Source organism: Saccostrea cucullata, unplaced genomic scaffold (assembly GCF_032062105.1).
Source record: "Saccostrea cucullata isolate Sc308-1 unplaced genomic scaffold, CSIRO_AGI_Scuc_v1 ctg419, whole genome shotgun sequence".
Lineage (NCBI taxonomy): Eukaryota > Metazoa > Mollusca > Bivalvia > Ostreida > Ostreidae > Saccostrea > Saccostrea cuccullata.
This window is the reverse complement of record NW_026927872.1, coordinates 26,700-54,169: the sequence shown is the minus strand read 5'-3', so window position 1 is coordinate 54,169 and position 27,470 is coordinate 26,700. Positions and strand designations below refer to the sequence as shown.

At 33.1% G+C, this 27,470-nt stretch overlaps 2 protein-coding genes across 4 annotated transcripts; one reads left to right on the top strand and one right to left on the bottom strand.

Moving 5' to 3' along the window:
- Positions 1 to 802: 802 nt before the first annotated feature.
- Positions 803 to 9,209, top strand: LOC134275716 (dopamine beta-hydroxylase-like). The gene is made up of 9 exons (XM_062757989.1): positions 803 to 1,006; positions 1,171 to 1,309; positions 4,835 to 4,967; positions 5,869 to 5,970; positions 6,065 to 6,235; positions 6,353 to 6,525; positions 6,643 to 6,886; positions 8,273 to 8,369; positions 8,507 to 9,209. The coding sequence occupies exons 1-9, from the start codon at positions 933 to 935 to the stop codon at positions 9,120 to 9,122; spliced, it is 1,749 nt and encodes a 582-aa protein (XP_062613973.1). The 5' UTR covers positions 803 to 932; the 3' UTR covers positions 9,123 to 9,209.
- Positions 9,210 to 12,428: 3,219 nt separating this feature from the next.
- LOC134275715 (uncharacterized) lies at positions 12,429 to 26,415 on the bottom strand. Of its 3 annotated transcripts, none has more exons than XM_062757988.1 (12): positions 26,047 to 26,415; positions 25,498 to 25,636; positions 25,243 to 25,399; positions 24,970 to 25,156; positions 24,386 to 24,577; positions 24,121 to 24,328; positions 23,909 to 23,958; positions 19,966 to 20,054; positions 19,727 to 19,854; positions 19,429 to 19,581; positions 16,690 to 16,826; positions 12,429 to 14,595 (listed from the first exon to the last, which is right to left on the bottom strand). In XM_062757988.1, exons 1-12 carry the CDS (start codon positions 26,165 to 26,167, stop codon positions 14,405 to 14,407), a joined length of 1,752 nt encoding a protein of 583 aa, XP_062613972.1. In that variant the 5' UTR covers positions 26,168 to 26,415; the 3' UTR covers positions 12,429 to 14,404. The 3 variants fall into 3 exon arrangements, with proteins under 3 accessions (XP_062613972.1, XP_062613971.1, XP_062613970.1); XM_062757987.1 differs by having other exon boundaries at positions 12,429 to 14,404; positions 14,489 to 14,595; positions 24,121 to 24,577; positions 26,047 to 26,385; XM_062757986.1 differs by having other exon boundaries at positions 24,121 to 24,577; positions 26,047 to 26,409.
- Positions 26,416 to 27,470: the final 1,055 nt, after the last annotated feature.

Genomic DNA, 27,470 nt, shown 5'->3' with positions numbered 1-27,470 from the left:
AAGAGCATGCTCTACGTATGAAAATTTCTAAAACGAGGTAAATTATGGACAAACAAGTTGATGAAAAAAATATCAGCAGTCTTGTTTAAAGCCATAAATTCTATGGTCGATACATTGACCTTGTCAGCAAATACAATTGATCATTGAGTCAAATGCTGACTGACGTTTTTCATACTAATTGTTAGTCCATTATTATTTATACGCTGAATTGACGACGGGTTTTCCGTTATTTTTCGATCATGAAAAGTGACCGGTCGGCAGGGGATACTCACTCTTCCATGGCACCTGAACCTACCTTTGATGTTTTAGAGGTCCATGTTTGCTCTGCTCCTGTTTTGTATTGTTTTAAGGACTTTTGATCTTTAATACTGTTCGTTATCTCCATATGTTTCATTTCTTCTTTCACTATAGAACAATACATACATAGAAAAAAATACACATTGTTTAAACCAATGGTTGACACTGCTGCCATACTATCGTAATATGCATGCAAATTTTCTTCATGACCAACGCAGCTTTCATATTGTTCAATTAATGAATGATTTAATAAGCATATCAATATAAAACGACTATGATTAGTTATTTATTGTAATAATGATGATGGTCCTAATGTATTCAAGATATTGTTATGGACGAGATTTTTTAATGATATGCAATTAATAAAAAACACACACGACAATCATTTTAATGATTTACAAATGAATTTCAAACAGAAGATGAATTAGCATGAAAGTCTGTCGAATTTGGTTACATTTCAATAGTTAAGGTTAAAGGAGTAAATCATCCATGGAAGGTAAAAATTTATGTCGTCATGACAGTTGAGTGACAAATCCAGACGAGGGACGGCGGTTCCTGAAAATAAATAATTATCTCAGGAGAAAGTTTGCCAGAGCAGATCAACACGCGCTCTCAGAAAGACGAACACGGGAATTATGGCGGGAATTTGTATCAAATTTGGAACTCTTCTTCTTTTCATTTCTTGTGTACATGGTTATGCATACTATAGGTAGGAAAAAATTCTTCAAAATAAAAAAAATATTTTTTGGTTCACTGCAAAGAAAACTGTTAATAAAACATGTATGCTTTTGATTGTGTATTGATTCTTTGTCAGAGAAACTGGAAATTTAAAAAAAAAAATAGGTTGAGCATAACTTTTTTGTATAATTGCAGAGGTCGAATACCAAATGGACATAAAGTTCCTCATCCCTGTAACCCGACATCAGATAAGTGGTTAGGTGTGGGGCACATGCTGCCCGGGGGTAGGGGACCAAGAAATCCCTTCGGTGACGACTTTGCAGCTAATGGCCAAGTAAGTTTGTTTTTATTCTAAAATATACATACATACATATAGAGTTTTCTAAGTCAATCAGTGGAAAAGCGACAACTTTTCTGAAACTAATAAGGCATAATTTGCACCATAAAGGATTATTTTACGTCAGTGAACTAATACTAACTGAAATATTATTATTTTGTTAATGTAATGATTATTTTGAATCAAAAATAATTTTTTTTTAAAGAAGAATCAACTTGATGATTTGAAATGCGATAATTGTCAAAATATGGCTTACATTAAAATGTTCATTATCTTTTTTTTTCTTTCTTAAAAAAATTGAGATGTGATTTTGCAAGAGTGATTATAGTCAGTTTTACATGTCTGTATGACACTTCCTTATAAAACGAATTTATATCATGAAGTGTGTAATAATGCCTCTATGCACCGTCCACAATTAAATGTCAATGATTGACAATGTTAATTACTCGTTAGAACTAAAATTTGCATTACTGAAGATTCACTGCACAATTTTGGATAATATATTTGGCTTTTTTTTGGTCACATCAGTCAATCACTTGTTCTTTAGTTTCCACATAAATTGATTTTGTGATTAAATTTAATTCTATCATTGAACTCAAGTTCCAAAAAACCTCTCTATTTAACCCAGACTCCTAATCTCCCCCGAACCTTCCACAGATACAAAATTGATAGATTTTTTTATGACTTGATTATTTAACTCTTTTTGGAAAAAAAATTCTCGAAGCAATTTTATGTTTTTTGTTGCAAGATGAAACATTCTTTTTGTAGAATTTTTAGCTATTGTCAAGTTCTCGTTAAATGCATATATGTTGCTGAAACGCAGAGCAAAGACTTTTCAGTTTATTATATATATTTTTTGATGCACTGCTTTTCAAATACTTGTATATCTTTTGCATATAAAATTTAGAAAACAAATTAAGTAAAGATCTGTGATAAAAAAGTTGAAAATGTTGAAACTTTTATTGTAGTATTAATATGATTAGGAAATAAGACACAAATTTCTGTAAATGCTGTTATAGAATGAAAAAGTCTTTATATAGTAAAGGCATACACGTATGTTTTATAAAGACTTGGGCCTCGGAATAAATAGCATATGAAAAGCTTCAATTTACCTCTAAAAGATTTGATGGAATTGTCGGAAATCCCATCAAATCCATCCCATTTGATGGAAAGTGAAATAAAAGGTTGGGGATTTATGTAACTTTCTACTGAAATTTACCTATTTCCTGCAAAGTTTTGTTGAAATACTATTTTCCCGTATGTTTCCCAGTATTATGAATAAAAATGTAATGTAAAAATGACAAGGGATGAATTAATTGTCATTAATTAAGTCTAAAAATTAAGAAATTACAAATTTATATTAACTCTTAAATGCAGAGAGGATGCTAATACATTTAAGGTAAAGTGCATTTAATATGTTTAAAGGGAAGAAGCTACATGAAAAATGCAAACAACATCCAATTTTTGCATAAAATCATTTATCAATGCAGAAATACTGAGTTTAGATTGAGGCAAATTTTATTAAATAAGCAATAAAAAAATCTAACATGGAAATTGGACATTTTCAAAAAGTCAGATTCTTAGAATTTTCAAACAAAACTGATTAATATTCGCGGACTCTGGACAAAATGACAACATCTGAACTTTTTACCATAAACTCCTTTTAATCATAATTCTGTTAGCACTTAATAAATGTTATTCGGTGACAAATTACCATTTCACAAAAATTTGATAGGCATTATACAAATCACGCATTTAGTACACTGATTAAGAATTAATATATTTGTCAAGGTAACACGTAAAGTTTGCCTACATGTCATATGACGAATTTGACCAGATTTTTAAATAAATCTATAGATAATAAAAAAAACTTATTCTTGTACATTAAAATAAGATAACCTTTTGTTAATATTTTTCATTCATGGGCAGAAAGACAAACCTTTCTCTACACACTCTATGATTTCTAGATATTAAAAATAAATAAATGAAAAATGAATAAATAAATAAATAAATAATAAAATAAATAAATTGGAAAACTTACAAAAACATCTATAACAAAAGGCTAAACAAAGGAAGCCAGTTAAAACATAACAAATAAAATAAAAAATGTGAACATTACAATTGTACTTAATTGGCACCTAGTTAGAATAAATAACTTAATCTATCTAGCAGGTTTTTAACTTTATTAACACAATGGTCTTTGTACAAGGATCAAGTTTTCATTTGTATGCGGGATATGTCGTAGCTGCAGACGTTTCCCAATTGGTGGATATTGATATAAATCTCCTACGATCTGTGATTGAATGAATATAATGAGGGATTTAGCTCGGTATTTAAGCATCTTTTGGGATGAAAAGCAGAGTCTTGAAAATTCAGTATGTAAATAATTGCCTAACAAAGTATGAAAAAAGTCAGTCAGCAACCGACTTAATAAATTGTATTTGCTTACAAGATCATTGTACCGACCACAGAACTTAAGAAACGATGTCCTCAAATGAAGCTGCTGATATTATTGTTTCATCAACTTGTTTGTTCATATCTTACCTCGTAGTTAGAAATTGTTCAGACGTGGAATTTGTCTTTACGTATCGAATCAACGGAGAGAAATAAACCCAGGATGCAAGTGATAAGGTTATATTTCTGCATAAGTAAGGGAAGTTGACGATTGAAAATTAAAAGTCATCACGTTTATCATTTAGCTTTGTTGTTAGGTCAGCAATAATGTTTTTTTTTGGTAAAATATACATAACTGATTCCACCGGATAGATAGGGAAGATATGTGATATTTTCAATGCACATGCTTTTTTTTACTATATAATCTTGTCAAGTACAATAATCAATATAACACAGCTATCTCAAACTTCCACTTTGAAACATATGGAGATAACAAACAGTATTCCAGATCAAAAGTCTATAAAACAATACAAAATAGGAGTAGAGAAAACACGGATCACCAAAACATCAGAGCTAGGATCAGGTGCCATGGAGAAGTGAGCATCCCTGTCGAGTGAGCATCCTTGTCATGATCAGGAAATAACGGGAAAATCCTTTGTCAATTCAGTGTATAAATAGTGGACTAATATTAAGTATGAAAAACGTCAGTCAGCATTTGACTCAGTGATAAATTGTATTTGCTGACATTCACAAGGTCATTGTATCGACCATGGAACTTAACGAAATTATGACTTTATGACTTTAAAAGAGCCTGCTGACAATTAAACATCTTTTCCGAATTTCAGTAGGTCTACCAATGTTTTTCAGTCATAAATTGAACGAGGAAAAACAGTCCACTTGTAAATGGTACTTGTCTTTCAATGGGCCAAACAAGGTCTTATCCTCGAAAATCGAGGATAAGACCTTATCTATACCGGAGTTTCTTGAAAAATCTTGTAGATATTGAGCATCTATTCAAACACTGGAGAAAAATAGGATCTTTCTAACTTTGTTGGTGGCGTTATATGATAGCCAAATCTTAATAAACATTTACATGTAATTAAATAGCAATTATTATGTTTTGACAAGGAATGGACCAAGAAGTTGTGTTTTATGGACTCTGACGGTGATGGCAGACATAACGGTATCGAGCTGGGCGATCCCTGGTGTCAGTGGACCCCAGACAATAACCACCCCCTCCAGCTGGCCACCTCCCACCCAGGTAAGTCCTACCCTGTCAGTGGACCCCGGACAATAACCACCCCCTCCAGCTGGCCACCTCCCACCCAGGTAAGGCTAATAAACTCCCACCCTGAATAATCTCTTGTCCAGGTGGGGCAATAGGATACCAACAAGCAAACCACAAATCTCCTTGTGTATTCATTCGTTTCCAGAGCCATACGGAATTCTTTTGGTCTGGTTTCTTTTGCATTCTGCAGGTTAAAAATTTATTTTCTTTTCCGAAGCGCTCTTCTGATCACACATAGCTTGGAAGATTATCTACTTTTATTTTATGGAAATCAACTTTTTCTTGACACATTCATCAAAATTGATTTTCAAATGAACAATTTGAGGCTAACCACATCGATAAGAAACTTCCTTCTGTCAGATGACGAGTTCTCCACACATCGTGTCTTCTATTTGACCTTGCTGTCAGCTCTAATAACTTTAAATCATCAAATAATTATCACATAATAGATTTGTAAACAGTGGTACCACACAACACCTGTCGTGTGAAAGATGTGTGTCCTCCCGACAAAGAATTCAGTTAACATTTAATATTTTGATTAAGATATTCAACAGCACTCATTCTCCCTTTTTCTAAACATTTCCTTGTGCCTCTTTTCTCGTACTAATTTGTATTTCCAACTTTATGTACTTTGTACTTGTAAGAGGGTTAATAATTGTTTGAAAGAAATGCGACATTTGGAAAGAAATATCCCTCTGTATAACAGTACTCATCAATGAGAAAGATGCCACAAAACCCGTGTTAAGTTACTTATTTTATATAAAACTATGCAATCATTTCATACTTGGCTTGCAGTATAGGATGCTTTTTCTAAATATTGAGTTTTCGTTGGGAAAAATGAATAATAAATTATGAATTTCTGATATTTTGATAGGTATTTGCGACCCATTAGAAAGTCCCAAATGTGAAGGGAAAAACAACTGGTTGAAATGTCCAGACTTTGCCCAGAGATGCAACCATGCCACAACTGAGCCAGGTATGATTTATTCAATGGGTACTTTTCAATCATTTTGTTAATTTCATTCTGACTTCATTTGAATTAATTTAAAATACTTGCACACATTCTACAGGTGCCCATCGTTTGGAGATTCGTCTTCCTCGTCTGCACGTGCCCGCCAAGGAGCACAGCTACATTTGTCTGGAATACGATCTCCCTGACAAGGACGACTACCACCTGACCGCAGGTTTACCAATCATCGACAACCAGGCCACAATGGGCGGGGTTATGGTCTTCGCTTGTGGTAAGCTAGAGTATACTAGTACAAATAGTTGTTTTTATTTAAGATCTAGTTACATGTATTGTAAAAATAAGCACAACTATACACAATTTTACATTAACTTTTACTATTGTTACACAGAATCAAGTACTTATACTCCTGCTTCGAAACATCCTTATGAATGTGGGTTAAAGACTCGCGGAGACTGCAGACACTTGATTGGAGGATATTCAGAGGACATCCCAGGGATCTGTTACCATAGAAACGCGGGCATGCGCATTGGAAGAACTGGATGTAGACAAATAGTCATTCAGGTAACATCTCGGATATAATGAAAAGAGCAATCTACAATTGCTCTTACCAAGAAAAGAAAGTGTCTTTTTAATAAAAAAAAATCACTGTTAGGGATTTCTTTTTGATTTTCTGAACAGATTAAATGGAACAATCCAGAAGAATACGAAGATATGTTTGATTCCTCTGGTATTGCTCTCTATTACACCAACAAACTTCGCCGATTTGACGTTGGAACAAAGATCTTTTCTTCCACTCATTTTACCATTCCTGCACCAAGACCAATCTACGCCATAACATCCAATTATCCCAGCGAATGTTCACAAATGCAAATTAAATCTCCCATCTACATAACCAGAGCTTTCAACCACATGCATAACTATGGTAAGGAAACCACTATTTCTTTTTGCTTATGACAGCATTTTCAGCATTTCTTCTATGCCTACTAATAACATTAATTGTGTTCTAAATGATGTCGCCTTATCATCTACCAAACTTTAAGCATATACGGGTTCTTTTGATCTAATAGGTCCTGTGATTGTCTGACACAATGCAAGCTCCTCTGGGAATTCACTTAATTAAACCAGAACTTCCTCAATGCAATAACTCTATACAGAGTAAACGTTTTATTCACAGAACGATTCTTTGAAATCTCCCCTTTAAAGATGAACTAACCATTATTATCTTTACACTGCTTTGCAAATCTCAAGTAGAGTACGTTCACCCTTTTGCAAGACATAGTCGTTGCAGCACAGTTTTATATGAAATAATGTAGAGTGTGTTTAGAATGACAAGTCTGTATTAGGTAAACTTGGTAATAAATTTATAGGTGGATATACACTTTCAAAAATGTTACTCGGGTTAAATCTGTTGCTTACGGGCGTCTAATTCAAATACTGTAAATGTATTATATTTAGCGTGTACGATATTTAGCGGAAAATGATTTTTAACATGTTAGCGTAGATTTGATTTAGCGCAATTCTTGATGTTCTTATTTATGTATCAATGTTTAAGACATTAAGCGATGTACTTGAATTAGCGGAGGAATCTTTCCGCCAAAAGGGCTAAAAAGAATACACCGCTAAATGTAATACGTTTACAGTAATCTAAGTTGTTTAAATACAGACGTCAGAATACATGTATGATAAATGCTTATCACGATAAACTTTCTTCTGTACATGTACCCAACCCCATACTTTTTAACTGAATTAAATTTAGAAGATGGTTCATATAGCATGATGTCCAATTTACTATATGGAGGTAAATGCGAAATATTTTGTTGTTTTGTTGATGAGCGTTGAATGCGCTAAAAGATCATGCAGAAGAAACACAAACACAGAAAACAACAACCAAAAGGGGTTAAAATAAAAGTACGTGAAACCGTTTTATTTCTAAATAACATTAAAGACTACCTTCATACATAATTAAATAATTTAATTTTATCTGAGATAGTATCAATCGCGAACATCTATCATTTTATTTGGGACAAATATGGGTCTTGAAAACAATATACCATTGACACCAAGGCAATTCATATTATTAAACATGTATATAAATTGACACGAAATCGCTTTAGCATGCACAGCAGCGGCTCTAAAGCATTAATAATCAGAGTGTAAGAGATTTGAGATCTTTAGATCATGTTAATTAACTAGCGGCGTGTTTACTGTACATTTGATTTATTGTAGAATGTTATGCAAGAAATTTATTTGTAATGATATATATTCTTGTTCTATTTACAAAATACATAATTGCACATGCTTTTTACAGGAAAACAAGAAAGAGTTGAAGTTATTCGAGATGGCCGTGTTGTCAATCTAATCACAGACGAAAGGTTTTACGACATACATAAACCCAAAACCTTTTGGTAAGCTAGATACTGAAAAATTTACTTCCAAACATTACTAAATCATTTATTTATCCCGATTTGAGAATGTTAGCATAAATGATACAACCAAAGGTGTCACAATATACAGTATTTTCAACTTACCCTCTTTTTCATAGGCACACGAGTCCAGTTCAAGTTCTTCCCGGTGACATTCTTAGAATCACCTGTGTTTATGACACTCGCGAACTGAAACATCCGGTCAAATGGGGTCTTCTTTCAACCAATGAAATCTGTGCTTCTACACTAGAATACTACCCGAAAGGCAACTGGATGGGATCTACATGTTCCAGCTTTAAATCCATTCCGCTGTGTAAATTAGAAACGACTGGCGTGGCTAATGGATGCGATTTTAATGGCTTCTTTGGTGCATTACATAAAGATCAAAGAACATCTTCCCTGTTTCAGAACTGTACCAATTTAAATGTATGCACACCAGCATGTCGAACACTCGCTAAAGCAGCTACGTCACACCCTTGTTTGAATGGAGATAGTATGGATTTATTGCGATCACCTTTAACAGCTCCCAATAAGAAATTAAAAGTTTTCTTTAACGTACTTGAACTCTGTGGAGCATACACACCACCCAAGCATTCAAGCCAATCAAGGAGACGAGGTCGAAATAATCTCAACAATGATACACAGGAGTCTATGAGTTCCGGTATCGGAGGATCACTTCCGGGTCATCTTGTAAGTGGAATTGTACGGCTTATGTCTAAGCGCGGAGATCGTTAACCCTGCTTTGGTCCTGCTTGCTTTCATACCATCTATTTATTTTTACTTTGTGTGCTCTGCTGTTAATAAAAGTCCTTGTCAGAATAACATCTTGCTTTTCATATTACCTAACCCTTCGGCCAGTTGCTGTTTATTCTCTTTTTGAAATATTCTCTTACTACCCCTTGCAGATTGATCCTTCACATCTCAAACAGCGATGAAGTGATTGATTGTGATTCAGGATTCAGCATGTTTTGGTGAAATATGAGAACATTCATCGCGATTTTGATCAGCATTGTCCAGACATTTTTTGCTGATCATCAATGGATCCCGTTCCAATGTTGTTCTCTCTCTTTTCCTGCAATTTAATTATTTATTATTCTCATTAAGAGAAAAATCTTCATTCATTTTATTAAACGTAAAGTTGTCAGTCTCAATTCGTTATTAAAAATAAACTTAAATATTGCTTATAATTTGGTATTTAAAGTTATTTATAAAGAATCGAGATTGCAAACTTTAATAAATGATTTCACAACGATTAAAGAATCTTCCCCATGTATCAGCATGAATACAAGATATTTTTAACATGAGGTCCATTAAAGCGATTGCCTTTTTGGTCCGGTTTGGCAAATTTCAAGGAATACTTTCTGTTATTTTATCATCGTCTGTTAAATAGCAATTATGTGTTCAAAAGTTTTGACGAAACCCCAACTTTCAAAATGTAGTGTAAAATTGATGCCAAAAAAGTCATAATTAGTAAATGTAATTGCTTCTTCTCAAGTTTATAAATTTTACTACATACACTGAAAATTGCCGGACCCTTCTGTAAAAGTGATAGAGTCCTTCCATGGTCCTTGAGATGGAAATTTCTTAATAAAGAACTGGAAGAAGAAATTTGTAAATGTCTTTTTCTGTTATTTCAGTATTATAGATATGTGATATAAATATCTGCTGTTCGTGGACAACAAACTTCCTAGAAACTTTGAAATGTGATACTTTTAATGTATTGGAAAGCAAATGTGATTTTATGTACATAGATTTGTGAAAGTTGTTATGAATAAATATATTTATAGACATTTGATTTTTGCATTTTTATAGAATTGATTTTTAGACTCCTTAGGTAGCATTCTGTTCTTGCACGTCTGGAAAGCCTTCTGTTTTCATGTAAGATAAAAGAATAATCTAAATCTTGTACATAATGGGCTTTACGTTTCTACAGAAATTACCACTCAAAAACAAGATTATTAAACAAAATTCCACTCAGTTTAAATAAAACAAGGTTTTTTTGGTATAATGAAATATTTGCACTTATTGAAAAAATAGATTTACTAGTATTCTATAGCTTTTAAAAAAAATGGCCTAATCTTTTCTATCTTTGCATGCATCGGCATGTTCCGTATATATTTGACGATGACTTTGACAGATCGTTTATAGCAACAAACGTCAACTCTCGCTGATGACAAGCTTAGAAATATTTTTCATTGCTTTCAATGAGGTGTAAGCATCAAATTACTGTAATTCCAGTAAACACATAAAATGTGTCTGTATTTGTGCTCTAGTCTTTTGGTCTGTTCCATATTTGGATATTTGACTAAAAACGACGTTAATGGTAACCAAACAAAAAACTTTATGATAAATTTAATTTGTTGACTCCAACGTTTCTATCGTCAACTTTCTGTTGTAGCAATACATCCTAATCACATGCATCTCCCAGTTAATTCGATATGCAAAAGCATGCTTTACGTGTGAAAAATTTATAAATTGAAGTAAGCTTTTGATAAACAAGTTAATAAAAAGAAGAATACACGTATATAGTTATCATTTCGCAAGTTCTATGGTCAACACAATGACCTTGTCAGCAAATACAATTATAATACTGGTATATCATTAAGTCAAACGCTGACTGACGTTTTTCATACTAATTGTTGGGCCATTATTTGTACACACTTAAATCTGTATGGATTTTCTGTTTTCAAGATCATGAGAAGGAGCAAACGGCGGGTGTGACCGGTCATAGGGTCTGCTTACTCCTCCATGGCACCTGATCCCACCTCTAATATCTTCAGAGGTCCCCGTTCTCTCTGCTCCCGATATGTTTTGTTCCCACGGACCTCTGAGTTTGAATGCTGTTTTTTTTTTATTTCTATAGTCCATATGTATATATTCATTTCAAGACGTCTAAGCAGTATTTATCTTGTGTTTTACCCATATTTACATCTAAGCAAACTAAACAGTTACAGTTCATTTCTAAGACTATGAAATGTAGTTTTGGAAACTGTTGTTATTGGTGGAAGAGAAACAAAGACCAAAGGATTACCATTAGTGGTAGGCCATTTTGCAATGTAGTAAAATACAGATAAAAAAGTACATTAAAATTGAGATGTCTTGCGCAGTAAACAAAAGACATTAAATTGTCATTTTAATAATAAAATTCAAAAGACCCACTCATTTCAAAGGCAGGTCGATCGTATTTCCCCAGAAATCTTTAATTAACCCTTCAATGCTTTGACCAAATCGTACTGGGTGATTAAGCACTGGCTTTTCAGAGGAAGGCTACCAAAAAGGCCTACTATAAGAATTTTAACTATATACTTTCACATTGTGAACAACTTTCTGGTGAACGTACACCAAATATAACACAAACCAATGTATTAATGCACAATTTATTGATATTTGTAACTATACATTGTACAAAATGTCAAAGTCACCAAATTTGACAAAATTTAAAGCAGTCTGATATACAGAAAGCAAAAAGCTTTACTTTAATATTTAAAATGAAAATCATAAAAATATGATTTTTGGTCATTATACAAACTCTGTGAGGAACTACGGACTACAATAAATTAATATCAAACAAAAGCTCGGGTGGTATCAATGATTCAGGCTTCAAATTCAGCCTTCGTTTTCATACCAATTACAAATCGTTTCCAAAATCAATTTGTTCATATATTACAAGATAATTCAAAGGATGAGTGCTAATCTCTCTCTTTTTTGGTTTAAACTAAAGGTTTAAAAAATACATCATTATCAGCATACAGTGAAATGTGAGAACTTCGCAGCAAAAAAAAAAAAAAAAAATCAAGTAAAGTGTTAACCTTGCAGTGATGGTTGATTGTTTGTTTGCAATGATGTTGGTTGATTGTTGTGCTATTTTTTATGTTTTGTTCTTTTACAGTATGATTTTTAAAAATAGATGGTTGATTTAATAGTGTTGTCGTGATGATTATTGTTACTTTTTTAAAGTGCTTGTTTTATTTATAAATAAATATTTTGGCCAGTTCATGTTAAAGATAAAACTCCATTATGTTCAAAAGAGAGATTTTTTAAAATTGTATTGATGTCCTATGTTATAATACATTGATGTTTTGCTGTTTACTAATGTATTGATGTTCTATCTATGTTATTATGTTGTTTATTTAGAGTGAGGTTTTGTTATTTGTTTTATTACATTGTATTATTATATATATTGATGTATTCTTGTTTGTTTAAGCAACATATTGACGATTTGTTGTTGTTTTCATAGCAAGGTTCTGTTGTTGGTTTTCATAGTTTGTGTGTAAAGTATCGTTCAGCTTTTTGCCTATGCAGTATATTAATGCTTGTCTATTGGTTTTTTAATTTGTTTTATTCTGTGTATGTCTTTTATAGATGCTTGATTGTTTAGTAACGTTTTGTTATCTATTTATGATATTTTATTGTTTGGTTTATAGTTTTGTTTTGTTGGCTGTTTACTTTGATTGTTTTATTATTTATAGTGATATTTTGTAAATATAGTGATGTTTGTTGTTTGTTAATATAGTGATGTTTTGTTGTTTGTCCATACAATTATGTTTTGTTTGTTTGTATAGTGATGCTTAGTTGATTGCAGTGATGTTTTTTGTTTGCTACTAGGATATGTAGCTGGACGGAGTTATACAAAGATATAATGGTTTTCACTTAATAGTGATCTTTAAACGTGCAATGGTAATCACTTTGAAGCGTTACTTGATTTAACATTTAAACTAATACTTGTTGAACACTGATATTTTTAACAGTATTGAAAATTTATGGATATATGTCGATATTTCATATTGATGAAAAATTAATACTTGATCAAAGATATATCATAGGAAAAGCAATCGAATAGTACCCCTCGTAAACAAATAAGTCAAGAGTGGAAATCTAAGAAATTAATTCAGAAAAAATACATAGAATTTGACTGAAGAATGGAACTGAGTTACAAAAAGAACGTTTAGGAATCTCACAAGCAGAAAAACATCCTTCCTGAAAACACGAAATCGGTAGGATATTTTATTATGAGAATATTTTGTGACAGTACTGGACACAACCATCACAAAGACAATCGTGACTGTTATTGATATCTGACAAAAACCAAACAATTAATCGATTTTATGATGTATCTTACTCATAGATAATTAATATCATTAATAATTGAAGGGAAAAAATGCAATTTTGCATTCAACTATTAAAGAAAATAAGATAAATATTAATGTTAAGGTCAGTATGATTAAACAGTTGACAACTTCATAAACGTGTGGTTTAAAATCAATGTAAGTAATTAATACCTTGATTAATTAAAATGTCACTTTAAAATGTATAGATTGTAAAAATCTGTACAAAGGAACTGGTACCATTTGTTGTTTCGTCACCTCTTATACACAATAAAGTAATGACATTTAAATCTATTCAGCATTATGCACCGAGTTATGATCATTTCTGTCATCCAAAAAGTCGATTCAATCAATTTGTTTTCACATAATGGTAAAAAGTTTAAGGAATAAAATCTCGTTCTTTCCTAAAAAATGCAAAAAATCTACAGCTGATTTATTAAAAATGCACTGCACATGACCATTAACATAAAGCATTAACATTATTTATCTCTAGAACCTTATTTTTCCAAACACTTTCGATATTCAGCGCATTCCAACATTTCAGGAATGCCTTTTATATGAATATTGCTTACACAAATCAAGCAAGTCTTTAGATTTTCATTTCACTTAAATATAAACAATTTCGATATGTTTTTAAGTATCATCTTTTATCGATATACCAGTAAACAGAATACCATTGTGAATCATCTATGAAAGACAAATTAATGAATGACTTAAGTAAATGCTATTTTGTTTCTCAGTTTACACTTTTGCAAGATAAAAGCAGAACTTGTTTACTCGATGCAAGACAATGACTCGATTTTGTGAATTCCTTCCCCCACAGCAGTGCTACTTGCTTGATCACAGTCTATCATTTTTCTTTTTTCGATGCAGCTTTGAAGATTCCTCCCGCCCTGGAGTCTTTTTGGGTACCTAAAAAGAGACAAGCAATACGGAGTAGGAAACTTTACAGACAACCCCTAAATCATAAAGAAAATCCAAAATTCCAGTCTTTACCTTTTTGCCAACTTTACATAAGATTTCTTGAAGTGGTATAAAAATTCCATGGTCCTTGGGGCAACTAAAGTATCTTCTGCCATTGAGGATTCCATCATGTTTCCCCACTGAAAAAGTATTTTGTGTATTTGTATTTCATATCGTTTTCACAATAGTCAAGTGAATACAGGCTTGCCATGTACACTTTTTCCTACTTACTAAAATTCAGTGTGTCTATGCCTTTGACAGAGTTTATTTTATTTCATACTTACAATAACGCAGTGAACGCATTGGTTTTCTTTGCTTTGGGACTATTTTATTTCATTTTTACAAAAGCGAAGTGAATGTATTGGTTTCTTTGACTAGGACTATTTTTATTTCATTTTCACAATAGCGCAGTGAATGTATTGGTTTCTTTGTCTTACACTGGGGCTTTTATAAATTTCATTATTTTCTACAATAGCAAAATGAATAAGAAGGTTTGTTTTCCCTAGACTGGGACTATTTTTTTTTAGATTTCATTGCAATAGCGCAGTGAATGGATAAGTTTCTTTGCCTAGGACTGGACCTATGTTTTTTCTTGAAAGTATCGAGATAATGAACAATATTCAAGCTTAAAGGTCTATTAAACAATACAAAAAAATGGAGCAGAGCAAACACGGACCTCTAAAACATCAGAGTTGGGATCAGGTGCTATGGAGGCGTGAGTATCCTCTGCCGACAGGTCAAACCCGATGTGTGCTCCTTGTCATGATCGGGAAATAACGGAAAAATCCGTCGTCAATTCAGTGTATATGTAATGAACTAACAATTAGTATGAAAAACGTCAGTCAGCATTTGACTCAGTGATAAATTATATTTTTTACAAGGTCATTGTATCGACCATAGAACTTTGGAAATGATGACTTTAAACGAGACTGCTAATATTCTTCAATAATTTACCTCGTTTAAGGAATTGTTCATACATAGCTCTTGCTTGTGAGCAATTTCATATGATGCACTTGTGTATCGAATCAATTGAGAGATATAAACCCCATATGCAGGAGATGAGCAAGTATATTGCTGCATGAAGGATATGGAGATAACGAACAGTATTCAATATCAAAGTTCATAAAACAATACAAAATTCAGTGTAGGAGCAGAGCATACACGGACCTCCAAAACATCAGAGATGGGATCAGGTGCCATGGAGGCGTAAGCATCCCTTGCCGACCAGTCACACCCGCCGTGTGCTCCTTGTCATGATCGGGTATTCAGTGTATATATAATAAACTAACAATTAGTATGAAAAACGCCAGTCAGCATTTGACTCAATGATAAATTGTATTTGCTGAAAAGGTCATAGTTTCAACTGTAGAACTTACGATATGATGGCATTAAACGAGATTGCTGAATTCTTGTTTCATCAACTTGTTTGTCAATAATTTACCTCGTTTAGAAATTGTTCAAACGTGGAGCATGCTCTTGTGTATCAATCAACTGAGATATATAAACTCCGTATGCAGTATAAGTAAGGTAAGTTGACGATTGAAATTAATTTTAGTCATAACGCTTATCATAAAGATTGGTAATTAGATAACAATTAACGTCTTTCTTAAGTAAAATATCTAAATGTGAAACAGATGTGTCAGATTCTGTGGTATCTTTTATTTCAAGCTGATCAGGATATATCGTATTGACATGAGAATGGAAACACTAATATAGTGTAACTATTGTTAATTGACAATGCGTCGTCGATATATCTAAATGTCGACTTGAAGGCCACAGCAAGTGTTTCCTTTATTTCATGTATAAGATTTTGGTCAAATTCTGCTTCATATGAATACAAAAAGTAAGGTCTGTTAATAATGGTGCCCCATTGGAACCCATGGGAATTCCAATAGATTGTTGGAAGACCTAGTCTACAAAATCCACAGATATTGCCAATCAGAAACTCAAGCATCTTTTTTTTTTAAATACTTCAAAGAACTTGCGTACACAATCAGATTGTGTTTAACAAAATAATTTTGCAAATGACAAATGAAAAGATAAGTAGATTTACGAGTTCTACTGAAAATAACACCGTGAATGCATTTTCTGGGCCTTGGACAGGGTCTATTTTATTTCATACTTACAACTGCATCGTGAATGCATTGGTTTCTTTGCCTTAGACTGGGTCTGTTTTATTTCATACTTACATTAACGCCGTGAATACTCTGCCTTTGACTTGGTGGTCATCTTACCTGGGAGGTCCAGTTCCAGTCCAGCGAACAACAGATTGGATTGTGCTTGTTTGTCCAGATGACCAATATATCGAATTTGGCCGCTTCGGTCACCTTTAGCGACCACGTGATCATTCAGCTGTACTTGTAGTTTGTGACTAAAAATACAAATCATAGGGCTACAATTTTCTAGAAGCTTATTGTAAGATTAAAGTTAGCAGTCATGCTCTTGTGAATGTCTCGGAAGAAAATTCGTATTTCCCAGGATTTTATTTGGGTTCCATGTCTTTGAACTGTACATGATGCTTAATACCACTAGTTTATAGCTAGGGCTGGGTATTGGCCCGAGATTTCGTATTGCGATATACCTGGTATTGCGATATTTTAAACCGTATTGCGATATGTATTGCAATATTTTCAAGGTAATAAAAATGGCATTTTCGTACTAAATTTACTTTAATTTACATGCAGAATGTACATAACTATGATAAGTAACCAACATGGAAAAAATCTTGTTGATTTCAGTTAAGTTATGCTCTGAAATGTTCCAACAAAACAACTTCTGACTTACTGTTTGGCTTAATAACAAACTTTCATAAGTCCATTTTTATTTTTAATGACAAATTTTCTTAATGTAAGTATATTACCAATATATCGATATTACAAAATCGTATTGCGATGCGATATTCTTTGTCATTGTATTGCAATATATTGAAATATCGATATTATTGCCCAGCCCTATTTATAGCTGATTTAACCATTTTAGTTGAAATTCAATTATTCTCTTCCAAATTAGCTGTTTTCAGTCTAATACGTTCAATCAAATTTGAATGTTAACAACAACTCTTATATGACCATTTTATTTACGCCTTCAAAAAAGTAAAAGACATGAAACAATAAAAACTTTACTGAAAAATATAATCCACTAGATATAACAAGAGGCCCACGGGCTTTATAGGTCACCTGAGCATTATGCAACAACTTTCCAGTGATTGAATTTGATTCATGTTTTAAACCAGATGCTATGCTATTCACAGTTTTGAAAGAACCATTGATCATCATAACAATACACTTAGCAGTTGCTTAGTTTGTTTACTTAATACCCATAGGCAGGGTAGGGGAACAAAAAATGCATTTCAAGTAATCAGTAATATTCAGCAATAATCAGTAATGCCCCTATCACACATCAACCCCTGACCCTTAAGCTTAGATACACACATTGCATAATTTTTGAAAAGGCACCCTTGCTTTTCAAAAATATTTGATTAATACCAAGGAGCAGATTTCAAACAATTCATCCAGTTTCAGTATATAAGTACAGTCCCCCCTATGGTACCCCTGACCCTGGGGCCTTGAAATTCACAATTCTGGAAGATTAGCAACCTTGCTCATCATAACTATATAGGTAGTTCATCTGCTTAATACCCAGGAGCAGAGAAGAATACTTTCAAAGATTTAATGTATTTTCACTATATAATCAATAGAGCCCCGCCCTATCACTAGAACCCCTGACCCTGGGGCCATAAAATTCACAATTTTAGTAGAAGCACTCTTGCTCATCATAACTATGCACTTAGTTAGTTTATTTAATACCCAGGAGCAGAGAAGAAGATTTTCAAAGAATTCATGTATTTTCACTATATAATCAATAGAGCCCCGCCCTAACACCAGAACCCCTGACCCTGGGGCCATAAAATTCACAATTTTAGTAGAAGCACTCTTGCTCATCATAACTACGCACTTAGTTAGTTTATTTAATACCCAGGAGCAGAGAAGAAGATTTTCAAAGAATTCATGTATTTTCACTATATAATCTATAGAGCCCCGCCCTAACACCAGAACCCCTAACCCTGGGGCCATAAAATTCACAATTTTGGTAGAAGCACTCTTTCTCATCATAACTATGCACTTAGTTAGTTTATTTAATGCGCAGGAGCAGAGAAGAAGATTTTCAAAGAATTCATGTATTTTCACTATATAATCTATAGAGCCCCGCCCTAACACCAGAACCCCTGACCCTGGGGCCATAAAATTCACAATTTTGGTAGAAGCACTCTTGCTCATCATAACTATGTACTTAGTTGGTTTATTTAATACCCAGTAGCAGAGAAGAAGATTTAAAAAGAAATAATGCATTTTCACTATATACTTATTTAGCCCCGCCCTAGCACTAGAACTCCTGACCCTGGGGCCATGAATTTCACAATTTTGGTAGAGGACTCCATGCTGATTACAATCATGCAAACAATTTAACTGCTTGATGTCCAGGAGTAAAGAAGAAGATTTTTAAAGATTGCATTAATTTTAGTGGTTTTTGCCCCACCCCCCAGGCCCCAGGGGGGCAGGGACCATGAAATTCACAATTTTTGTTCCCCTTCACCCATAGATGCTTTTTGCCAAATTTGGTTGAAATTGGTTCAGTGGTTGCAGAGAAGAAGATGAAAATGTTCAAATGTTAACGCACGACACACAACACACAACACACAACACACGACGCACGACGACGGACGAAAACAGATAGCAATAGGTCACCTGAGTTTACTCAGGTGACCTAAAAATGCATAAGATTCGCTGAGATAGCATGTTCATTTATATGGTTCAAGATGATAAATTGGTAAAATAAAAAATGACTGTTTTAAAGAGAGAATTTAATGTCAATGAATTAATAGCTACACCCTTTAGTAACATGCAGAAGGAGTGTATAAGTACTATATTTCTGACAATCTTCACAGTCTCAGATGAATACATTTAATACCAGACCTGACTGAGAAGGTTCTTTTCTCTGTTAAAGCTTGGTCGGCTTCCCATATGTACTCCGAACTCGAGAACACGGCTTCACACGCACTACATTTACAGCCAAACAGAGGTTGGGACAGGTAGGGAGATATTGGTGTCACCTTATGTTTCAGATACCTGAACAAAGAAAACATTACATCCCGACAAATGTACACCCTGAAATTCATCCTTGTTTTTTGACATTCTTGCAGTTGTAACGGTGGAAATACATGTATTTAAATTCTAATTACATGATGTTTCATATGAACATAATCTGACTTACTTTTCATTACATTTAGTCTGTCGATTATTGTTGTTAAGCGATTTCTTTTCCAGGTATTCAAGTTTGGTTCCCCCTACTTCATTTTCAATTATCAATCTATCGTACGTACAACTATCGATCTTGTAGGGCTATGTAGATTAAATAGAAATAAGTAAAATCAAATAATCCGTCTATATAGATAAAAAATATATAACTCCAAAGAACTTTTTTTATACATGTATTGCTTTAAAATTGCCAACCTCTAGTTCTAATAATCGTTTCTTCAGAATCTCTATTTCTTTCTTCGCAGCACCCAATTCTTCAGTTAATTTTGAATTCAGCAACATACCTACATTTAAAAGAAAATTGTAATTACAATATTTCGTTAAACATAGAAAAATATATAAAATAAGATATGTAGAAGTAAATCATATTCTTAACACACATTAACGGAAAGCCAAATTTTCAAAATGTATAGAGCTTTTCTGATCCAAACTATCGAGAGTTCACAGTCTGAAATACTCAAAAAGTCTTCTGTTTGTGACTTTTCCGATATTTTGTAGGGTAGTAATGTGATGACTAATAAAATTACTTACATGAAACAAAAGATGATAAAGTGTACTTTTTCCCTCATTTTACTCATTTGAAATTTTATAGATCCTGAATATATGCAGTCAAAGAAGAGTGAAATTTGAAAAATGAAGATAATGAACAATAATCAAGCTCGAGTCTTCTGGAAATGAAATACTAGTATGAAGACAACGAACAGTAATAGTGTTCTAAAGTATGCTTTAGAGCAGAGTAAAAAATATCAGAGGTGGGATCAGGTTCTATGGATCTATGGAGGAATACGATTTTCCTGTCAATCGATCACACCTTATCCTGACTGGGCAAAGGGGAAAATCAGTAGATGGTTCAGTGTGGAAATAGTTGCTTTACAATTTGTATGAAAAGGTCAGTAAATATTTTACTTAAAGATAGATTGTATTATCTCACCATTTAATTACTGGGACAATAGAATTTGCAAAATGTTGCCATTGAACGAGACTGTTAAAATCTTTGTATCATCGACTTAAATATTATGAGCTTGTCTCGTTTTAGAAATTATTCGTATGTATGTTCTTGCGTACCGAATCGACTTGGAGACATTCCTTTACATGCAGATAGTAATAGCTAGTATACCGTGTCACTGTGATTTAAATAAGGGAAGTAAACGACAGAAAAATTAAAGCCTTAAAGTTTTTAAAATAAAGTTTTCATGTTATTTTGATATTGTTGTCCCTCTCTAGTAATATATCTAAATAATTCGTCGGTCTCTGTGGTGTTGAGCTCAAAAGGACCTATCGAATCAAAGTAGGAATGGAAATGAATCTTGTTTATTCATAAAACGTCATCAATTAGCGGTATCTAAAGTCGAATTGAGGGCCACAGAGAGAGACCTCTTTTCATGTATAAGATTTTGAACAAATTTAGCTTCATATGAATACAAAAAAAGGTCTGCCTCTAACGGGGTACAATTAATACCTATGGAAAATCCAACAGATAGTTGGAAGAATTGATCTCCAAAAATGACAACCAGAAAACATCTTTTTAATATTAACTTCGGGCCCCTTGTATGTATAATTTTTAAAAGAATATTTGCAGATGGCCATCGACTGGATATGTAATTTTACTTCATTTGTACTGAAAATCAGTTTGCTGTGATGTTGAAAACATGGACTTATCGTGGGGGTAAGTTTGCATCAAGTTGAAAAGTCATACCTTTTGATGTTATTGATGAAACATTTAAACAATAAAATGCTTTCTTTGTTTGTTATTACTAGAATTAATGGTCGCAGCTATTGCAGAAAAAATTTACATAACCCGCTTACCATTTTATTGTTTATATTTATATCTGTTTAAATAATTATTCAAAGTAAGATTAAAAAGATTAATTATTGTATTAATGATGCGAACGTCTTTATACGTTTCATTGATGGAACAGCCACTGACCAAGAAATCTGTGCAGGCGACATGCCGATTGTAATTCATGCAGTGATTAACGCAATGGGTTTTCTTAAGAAATAAAGGAAAATATTCAGCGGATGTAAACATATGGAGATAACGAAGATTCAAGATCAAAAGTCCATACAGCAATACAAAATAGGAGCAGAGCAAACACGGACCTCCAAAGCATCAGAGGTGGGGTCAGGTGCCATGGAGGAGTGAGCATCCCCTGCCGACCGGTCACACCCGCCGTGTGCTCATTGTCATGATCAGAAAAAATCCGTCGTCAATTCAGTGTATAAATATTGAACTAATAAACGTCAGTCAGCATTTGTCTTAATGAAAAATTGTACTTGCTGACAAGGTCATTGTATCGATATTAGAACTTACAAAATGATGACTTTAAACGCGACTGTTGATATTCTTGTTTCATCAACTTGTTTGTCAGTAATTTACGTCGTTTCAGAAATTTTTCATACGAAGAGCATGCTCTTGTGTATCGAATCAGCTGAGATATATAAACTCCGTATGCAGGTGATGCAGGTAAGTAAGGGAAGTTGGCGATAGAAAAGTTAAAGTCATCACGCTTATCATAAAGCTTGGTTGTTAGATTACCATTAACGTCTTTTTCAAGTAAAATATCCAAATATGAAACAGATGTGTCAGACTCTGTGGTATCTTTTATCTCAAGCTCACCAGTATCGACGTAGGAATGGAAATTACTATTGTTAATTGACAATACGTCGTAGATATATCTAAATGTCGAGTTGAAGGTCACAGCAAGTGTTTTCATGTTTTCACGCCTAAGATTTTGCACAAATTCTGCTTCATATGAGTACAAAATAGGTCTGCTAAAAAAGGAGCGCAACTGGTACCCATATGAATTCCAATATATTGTTGGAAGACCTGGTCTCCAAAAACAACATCGATATCGTCAATCAAAAACCCAAGAATCTTTTTAATATCAACTTCAGAGTACTTGTATGTTCAATCAGAATGCTTTTTAATAAAATAATTTTGCAAATGACCAATGATTAGGTAAATAGATTTACGAGTTCCATTTCTATTTAAAAGAAACAGCTGTCAATGATGTCAAAAAGCCTGGATTTTAATTTTTCGTGAGGAATGGTTGTGTATAAAGTTGAAAAGTCGTAAGTTTTTAAGCTGTTGATTTTGGTAAAATTTTGTGATTTCAAATGGTCCAAAAGTTCCTTGGAATTTCAAAGTATCCACATCTGATTTACACCACTTCTTGAATATATTGTTGCACATTACTCTTGAAGTTTCTCCTTTATTACTCTTAATATCTTAGTGAGGTGCAAAGAAAGAGGCTTGGTTGAAAATTTACTGGAACCCGCTGTGTATCTTTGTAAGGGTTTTTTTTATGAAGTTTTGGAATCCCATATACATATGGTAGTTTAAATTCATTTTGGTTCTTTGGAATATTAAAAATATTCAAAACTGACATGTGATTTTGAAGAATTTTTTCCATAGAAAGGGAACTATGAGTATAAGTTGGATTACCACTTGTAGAATTAAATCCAAGTTCTTCTAAAATACAATTTATATAATGAGCCTTACAAACAAAGATGCTGTTACCTGCTTTGTCAGCAGGGACCAGTACGTACTGATCATGTTATTAATCTTATTCTTTTTTCACTTCTGGATTATTGAATACAGTAGGATAGATGGTTTTCATATTGTCCCTCAATCTTTTAATACGTGATTTTAACATGGATCTGATACATTTAATCCATTCTGACAAAGTGTCAATGTCTTATTTTTCATATATGGCCCATCGCCTGGCGTAATCTTCAACAGAATCCATAATATTTATGAAATTCCGACGCCAATTGAAGGATCGGGATTCCCTATATTTAGGACCTTTTTGATAAAAATATTCTAAGCGTAAATTTAGTTGAATTATATCTTTAAGTAAATATTTTAGGGAATCATATTCATAATTTTTTCTTCATTCTCCAGTGTCATTAACTCCATGTTAATTATGTTCAAAAATTACCCTTTGTCTCTGCCTCGATCTATAACACAATAGAGTGTGCTGTATATAGACTTTGAATGTTTTTCCAACTTTATAAAAAATATTCATTAAAATATTTCAAAAATAAGGATGTGATATGTTTAATATATTGATATATATGTATAATATAGCAGCACTACTTGGTATCGTTTCGTTAGTATTTGATTATTTATGCTTACTTTGAGCAAATTTGTCTTCTAAACTTTTCTCTGCTGTTGTAGTTGTGACTCTGAAAGAAAAAAAATGGATGCAACTCTTCAAAAACGTACTTTAATTAAAAATCAAATACTATGTTATTATGTATTTTTGTGTTTTATTGGAGAGTTATACAGAAAATATCAAAATACACTATCATTCTAGAGCATTCTATGAACTGACGGCTCCAACTTACGATTGATATTTTTCAACAATTAGCTCCCCCGAGCCTTGTCTCTCACACATTTCACTTTCTCTGTAATCCATCTCATTATGTTGTATACTACTCTCGCAGTCTCTGTCGGATGATGCACTCTTCTTCTTGTTGGAGTTTGTTCCCTTAGATTTCACCGTCGCTGAAGTTTCAGTACCGTCTTTATTGGAAGAATCACTTTTTGGAGTTTGTTCGTTTTGTGTAAATTTTCTCTCAGATTCTGTATTCTGTACAGTTTCATTCATTTCACATTCATTTTGATTTTTATTTTCCATCTCCGACTTATCGTCCGTGTTATCACATTCGAATATATCATCTTTCAAACTATTATCGTCTGGTAATTGTCCATTTTCATTAACCTCAGTGAAATTGAATTCAATATCCTTTGGTTCCGCATGTACCTCTGCTTCCGTTGTGCAAAAAGGATGCTCTTTGAGAGCTGCAAAAAGTTTGTTTTTATTGAAAAAAATTATTTTTAAACTCTCTAATTTGATCTACAGGTATATTATTCGAAGTCGGGTAATTTTTTACTAGTTCTCGTAGATGGCTAAAGTAATCTTACTGAAACTTCATAGTTATGATTTAAACTTTAGATAGTTGTGTGAACAATATTAAATTTTTGAAGATGACATTTATTTCCCTGTGATTTTTTTTTCTCATTTTGCAAAATTTTAAGACGGTTCTTTTTTTTACTGCTTTCATCTCCAATCTTGCACCCTTGGTCAGTTTGGGTAAAAAAAAATTCCTATTACTTGCCACAGTTTTATATTTTATATTTTTTCTCGAACAAACGATTATATTATTTTATTTTTAATAATCTAGACAATTTACCATCACAGCTTTCAGACCGTGAACGCTTTCCACGAAGAGAATATTGTCGTCTGTTAATTGGTTCGTCTCCATGACTACTGGCGGGTGAGTACTGCAGACTGGAGAGTCTTTGTCGATTTTTATCAAAATTTGGAGAGCTGCTGATGGTTGAACACTGACTGCATCGAGAACAAGGTCTGTTTCTATCCTGTAAAATGGAGGATAACAGTTGAGTAAATTACGGTGTTATTTATACAAATCTGAGGTTCGTGTCTTGGTACATTTTACACGTACAGAGGGGAGGTTAAATAGGAACTCTGCCTGGGCACTTTTCTCTGAGCTGTAGGAGGCCGGAGTTGGACTTATGGAATGACTAGTCTGTCGACTTAACGAGGACGCTGAATGGAGAAAATCCTTCTCTTTCTTCAAGATGAACACTTTCTTTTCGAGTCTGAAATGAATGTACATGTACTTAAAGGAGTTCTTTTTAACTTATTATTATAGCTCTTTTAAACGTGAGAAGTACCATTTTGGCCTTTGACCTGTTACCTTCGTTTGGCTCTCAGAAGATTGGCCACGTCAGCACAGAGAGGGACTATGCCCTTTCTGGTGCTATTGACAACAAAGGCCACTGCACGTGCCGCTATTTCCTTATCTTCCACCAGGTTGCCGAGTTCAACACTGCCCTCTGGATGACGTTAAAATATTAAAAAAGATAAATCATCGGAATTTATACCAACAGAATCAAAGTTTCAAAGACTTTATTTATGATATTCCAAATAATTCAAGGCAAAAAACAAAGCTGTCGAGTTTTCGAGAAATATAAATAAAGAACCAAAACACAAAAATCAAATATTTATAAATTTGTGACTCATATGTAACAGTAAACACCGTGATAAAAACTATGCCATGAGAGTCAAATTCTGCGAGCAAAGCCACATAATTCGGGTAAAGAATGTTTGTAATCTCGCCTCTCGTGGAATTTCTACATTGCTATTATGTAATACACAACATGGTGCGAGGTGAGACACCATTCAATGAAACCAAAAATATAGAATAATGTCAGTTTCCTTTATTGTAGATATGGCTGTTACAAACCTGCCCCCAAGTGAAGATCGGGTAAGGCCGTGAGCTCGTATTCACAGGACTGGACCCATGAACTGTTAGCATCCTCACTCACCGACGGGCTGTGCTCAAAACTACTGTTGTTTGTGTTCATTTTCACTCACGACGCCATTTTCTCTGTTGCAGAGGATGGGTTATTTTTCGGCATAGGGGGTTCAGAGCGGGGAGACGGAGTAGAGCGATGACGTCAGAGCTTGCCAATATATCTTGATATTGCTACATGATAGATGAATTTTAAGATGTCGATCTTTAGTATCCCGTTATGAGCCGAACATATAAGCTGCAAAAAACGGAAGTAATGGTAAATTTTATTTTATTAATTCACACAGCACAACCCTTATTTTCTTGCTGCGTAGGTTTGATAATATTATCAGAAATGCAAGAAATCAAACAAAGCCGTGACAATTACTCACTCGATGAATATTTGCAAGTGTTATACGTTAAATATTAATCCTCTACCTTGGTATTCTTTAAAGATGCAAGAATAATTCGGCATAATTTAAATACACAGAGACAAAATAACATTTATTAGTTTTAGCTAGCCAGTATTAACTTACATTACATTAATAATAGGAAAAAAACTCTCTATTTCTACTAAATATTCAGAAACAAATCCTACTGTTTTCGTTAAAAATATACATGTAATCCTTATTTTCCTCAAGTTATTTTACAACTGTTTTCAGTTACTTTATGTTCCTTATATAATTTTTGTAAACATCGACTATATATAAATTTATTAGTTTTATCGCACCAGTTTTAGAGATCTTTAATAATCCCTTGGAAGTTTATATGTACAGTGTACCTCTGTATAAATAATGGTTTGAGTACATAGACTGATCTTAAGAGTTGGAACTGAGTACATGTGTAAGTTTGTTTACTATAGTATTTAATTTAATATTTAATAATTCAAATTCAAATTCAATTTTCTTGTTACAAATATTGAAAATATACATGTTTTTATTTTACATATAATTTTGAAGACTCGTTTTCTTTGAAGTGGAGCTATGAGCAATAGATGGATTAACACTTGTAGAACCAAATCGTGTACAATCAGTATGTTTTTTTAACAAAATAATTTTGCAAATGACTAATGACAAGGTAATAAAAAATTACAAGTTCCATTTTTATCTATAAAGCAGCTGCCTAATGCATGAAGTCGAAAACCTAACTGTTAATTATTCCTAGGGGAATGGTTGTTTATTATTAGTATAAGTTGCATATTGTCTTGCATAATGTAAGAATTTTTTTAAAGCAATATAAAAAAATTTAGACGTAATTAAAACCCATAAATTTACATTGTAGCTTTTACTGACCCTATGTCTACACATTTGAGACGTTAAGGAAGAAAATTCATGCATAAATTGTTGATGCTACTTTAACCTATAAATTTACAATGT

Coding starts and splice junctions, on each gene's coding strand:
- LOC134275716 (XM_062757989.1), top strand. CDS start 933: ATGGCGGGAATTTGTATCAAATTTGGAACTCTTCTTCTTTTCATTTCT. Junction 1,310..4,834: donor ACTTTGCAGCTAATGGCCAA/GTAAGTTTGTTT, acceptor TGTTTTGACAAG/GAATGGACCAAGAAGTTGTG. Junction 6,887..8,272: donor CAACCACATGCATAACTATG/GTAAGGAAACCA, acceptor TGCTTTTTACAG/GAAAACAAGAAAGAGTTGAA.
- LOC134275715 (XM_062757986.1), bottom strand. CDS start 26,167: ATGAACACAAACAACAGTAGTTTTGAGCACAGCCCGTCGGTGAGTGAG. Junction 25,400..25,497: donor CTTCTGAGAGCCAAACGAAG/GTAACAGGTCAA, acceptor CATTCATTTCAG/ACTCGAAAAGAAAGTGTTCA. Junction 14,596..16,689: donor ACTGGAACTGGACCTCCCAG/GTAAGATGACCA, acceptor ATACTTTTTCAG/TGGGGAAACATGATGGAATC.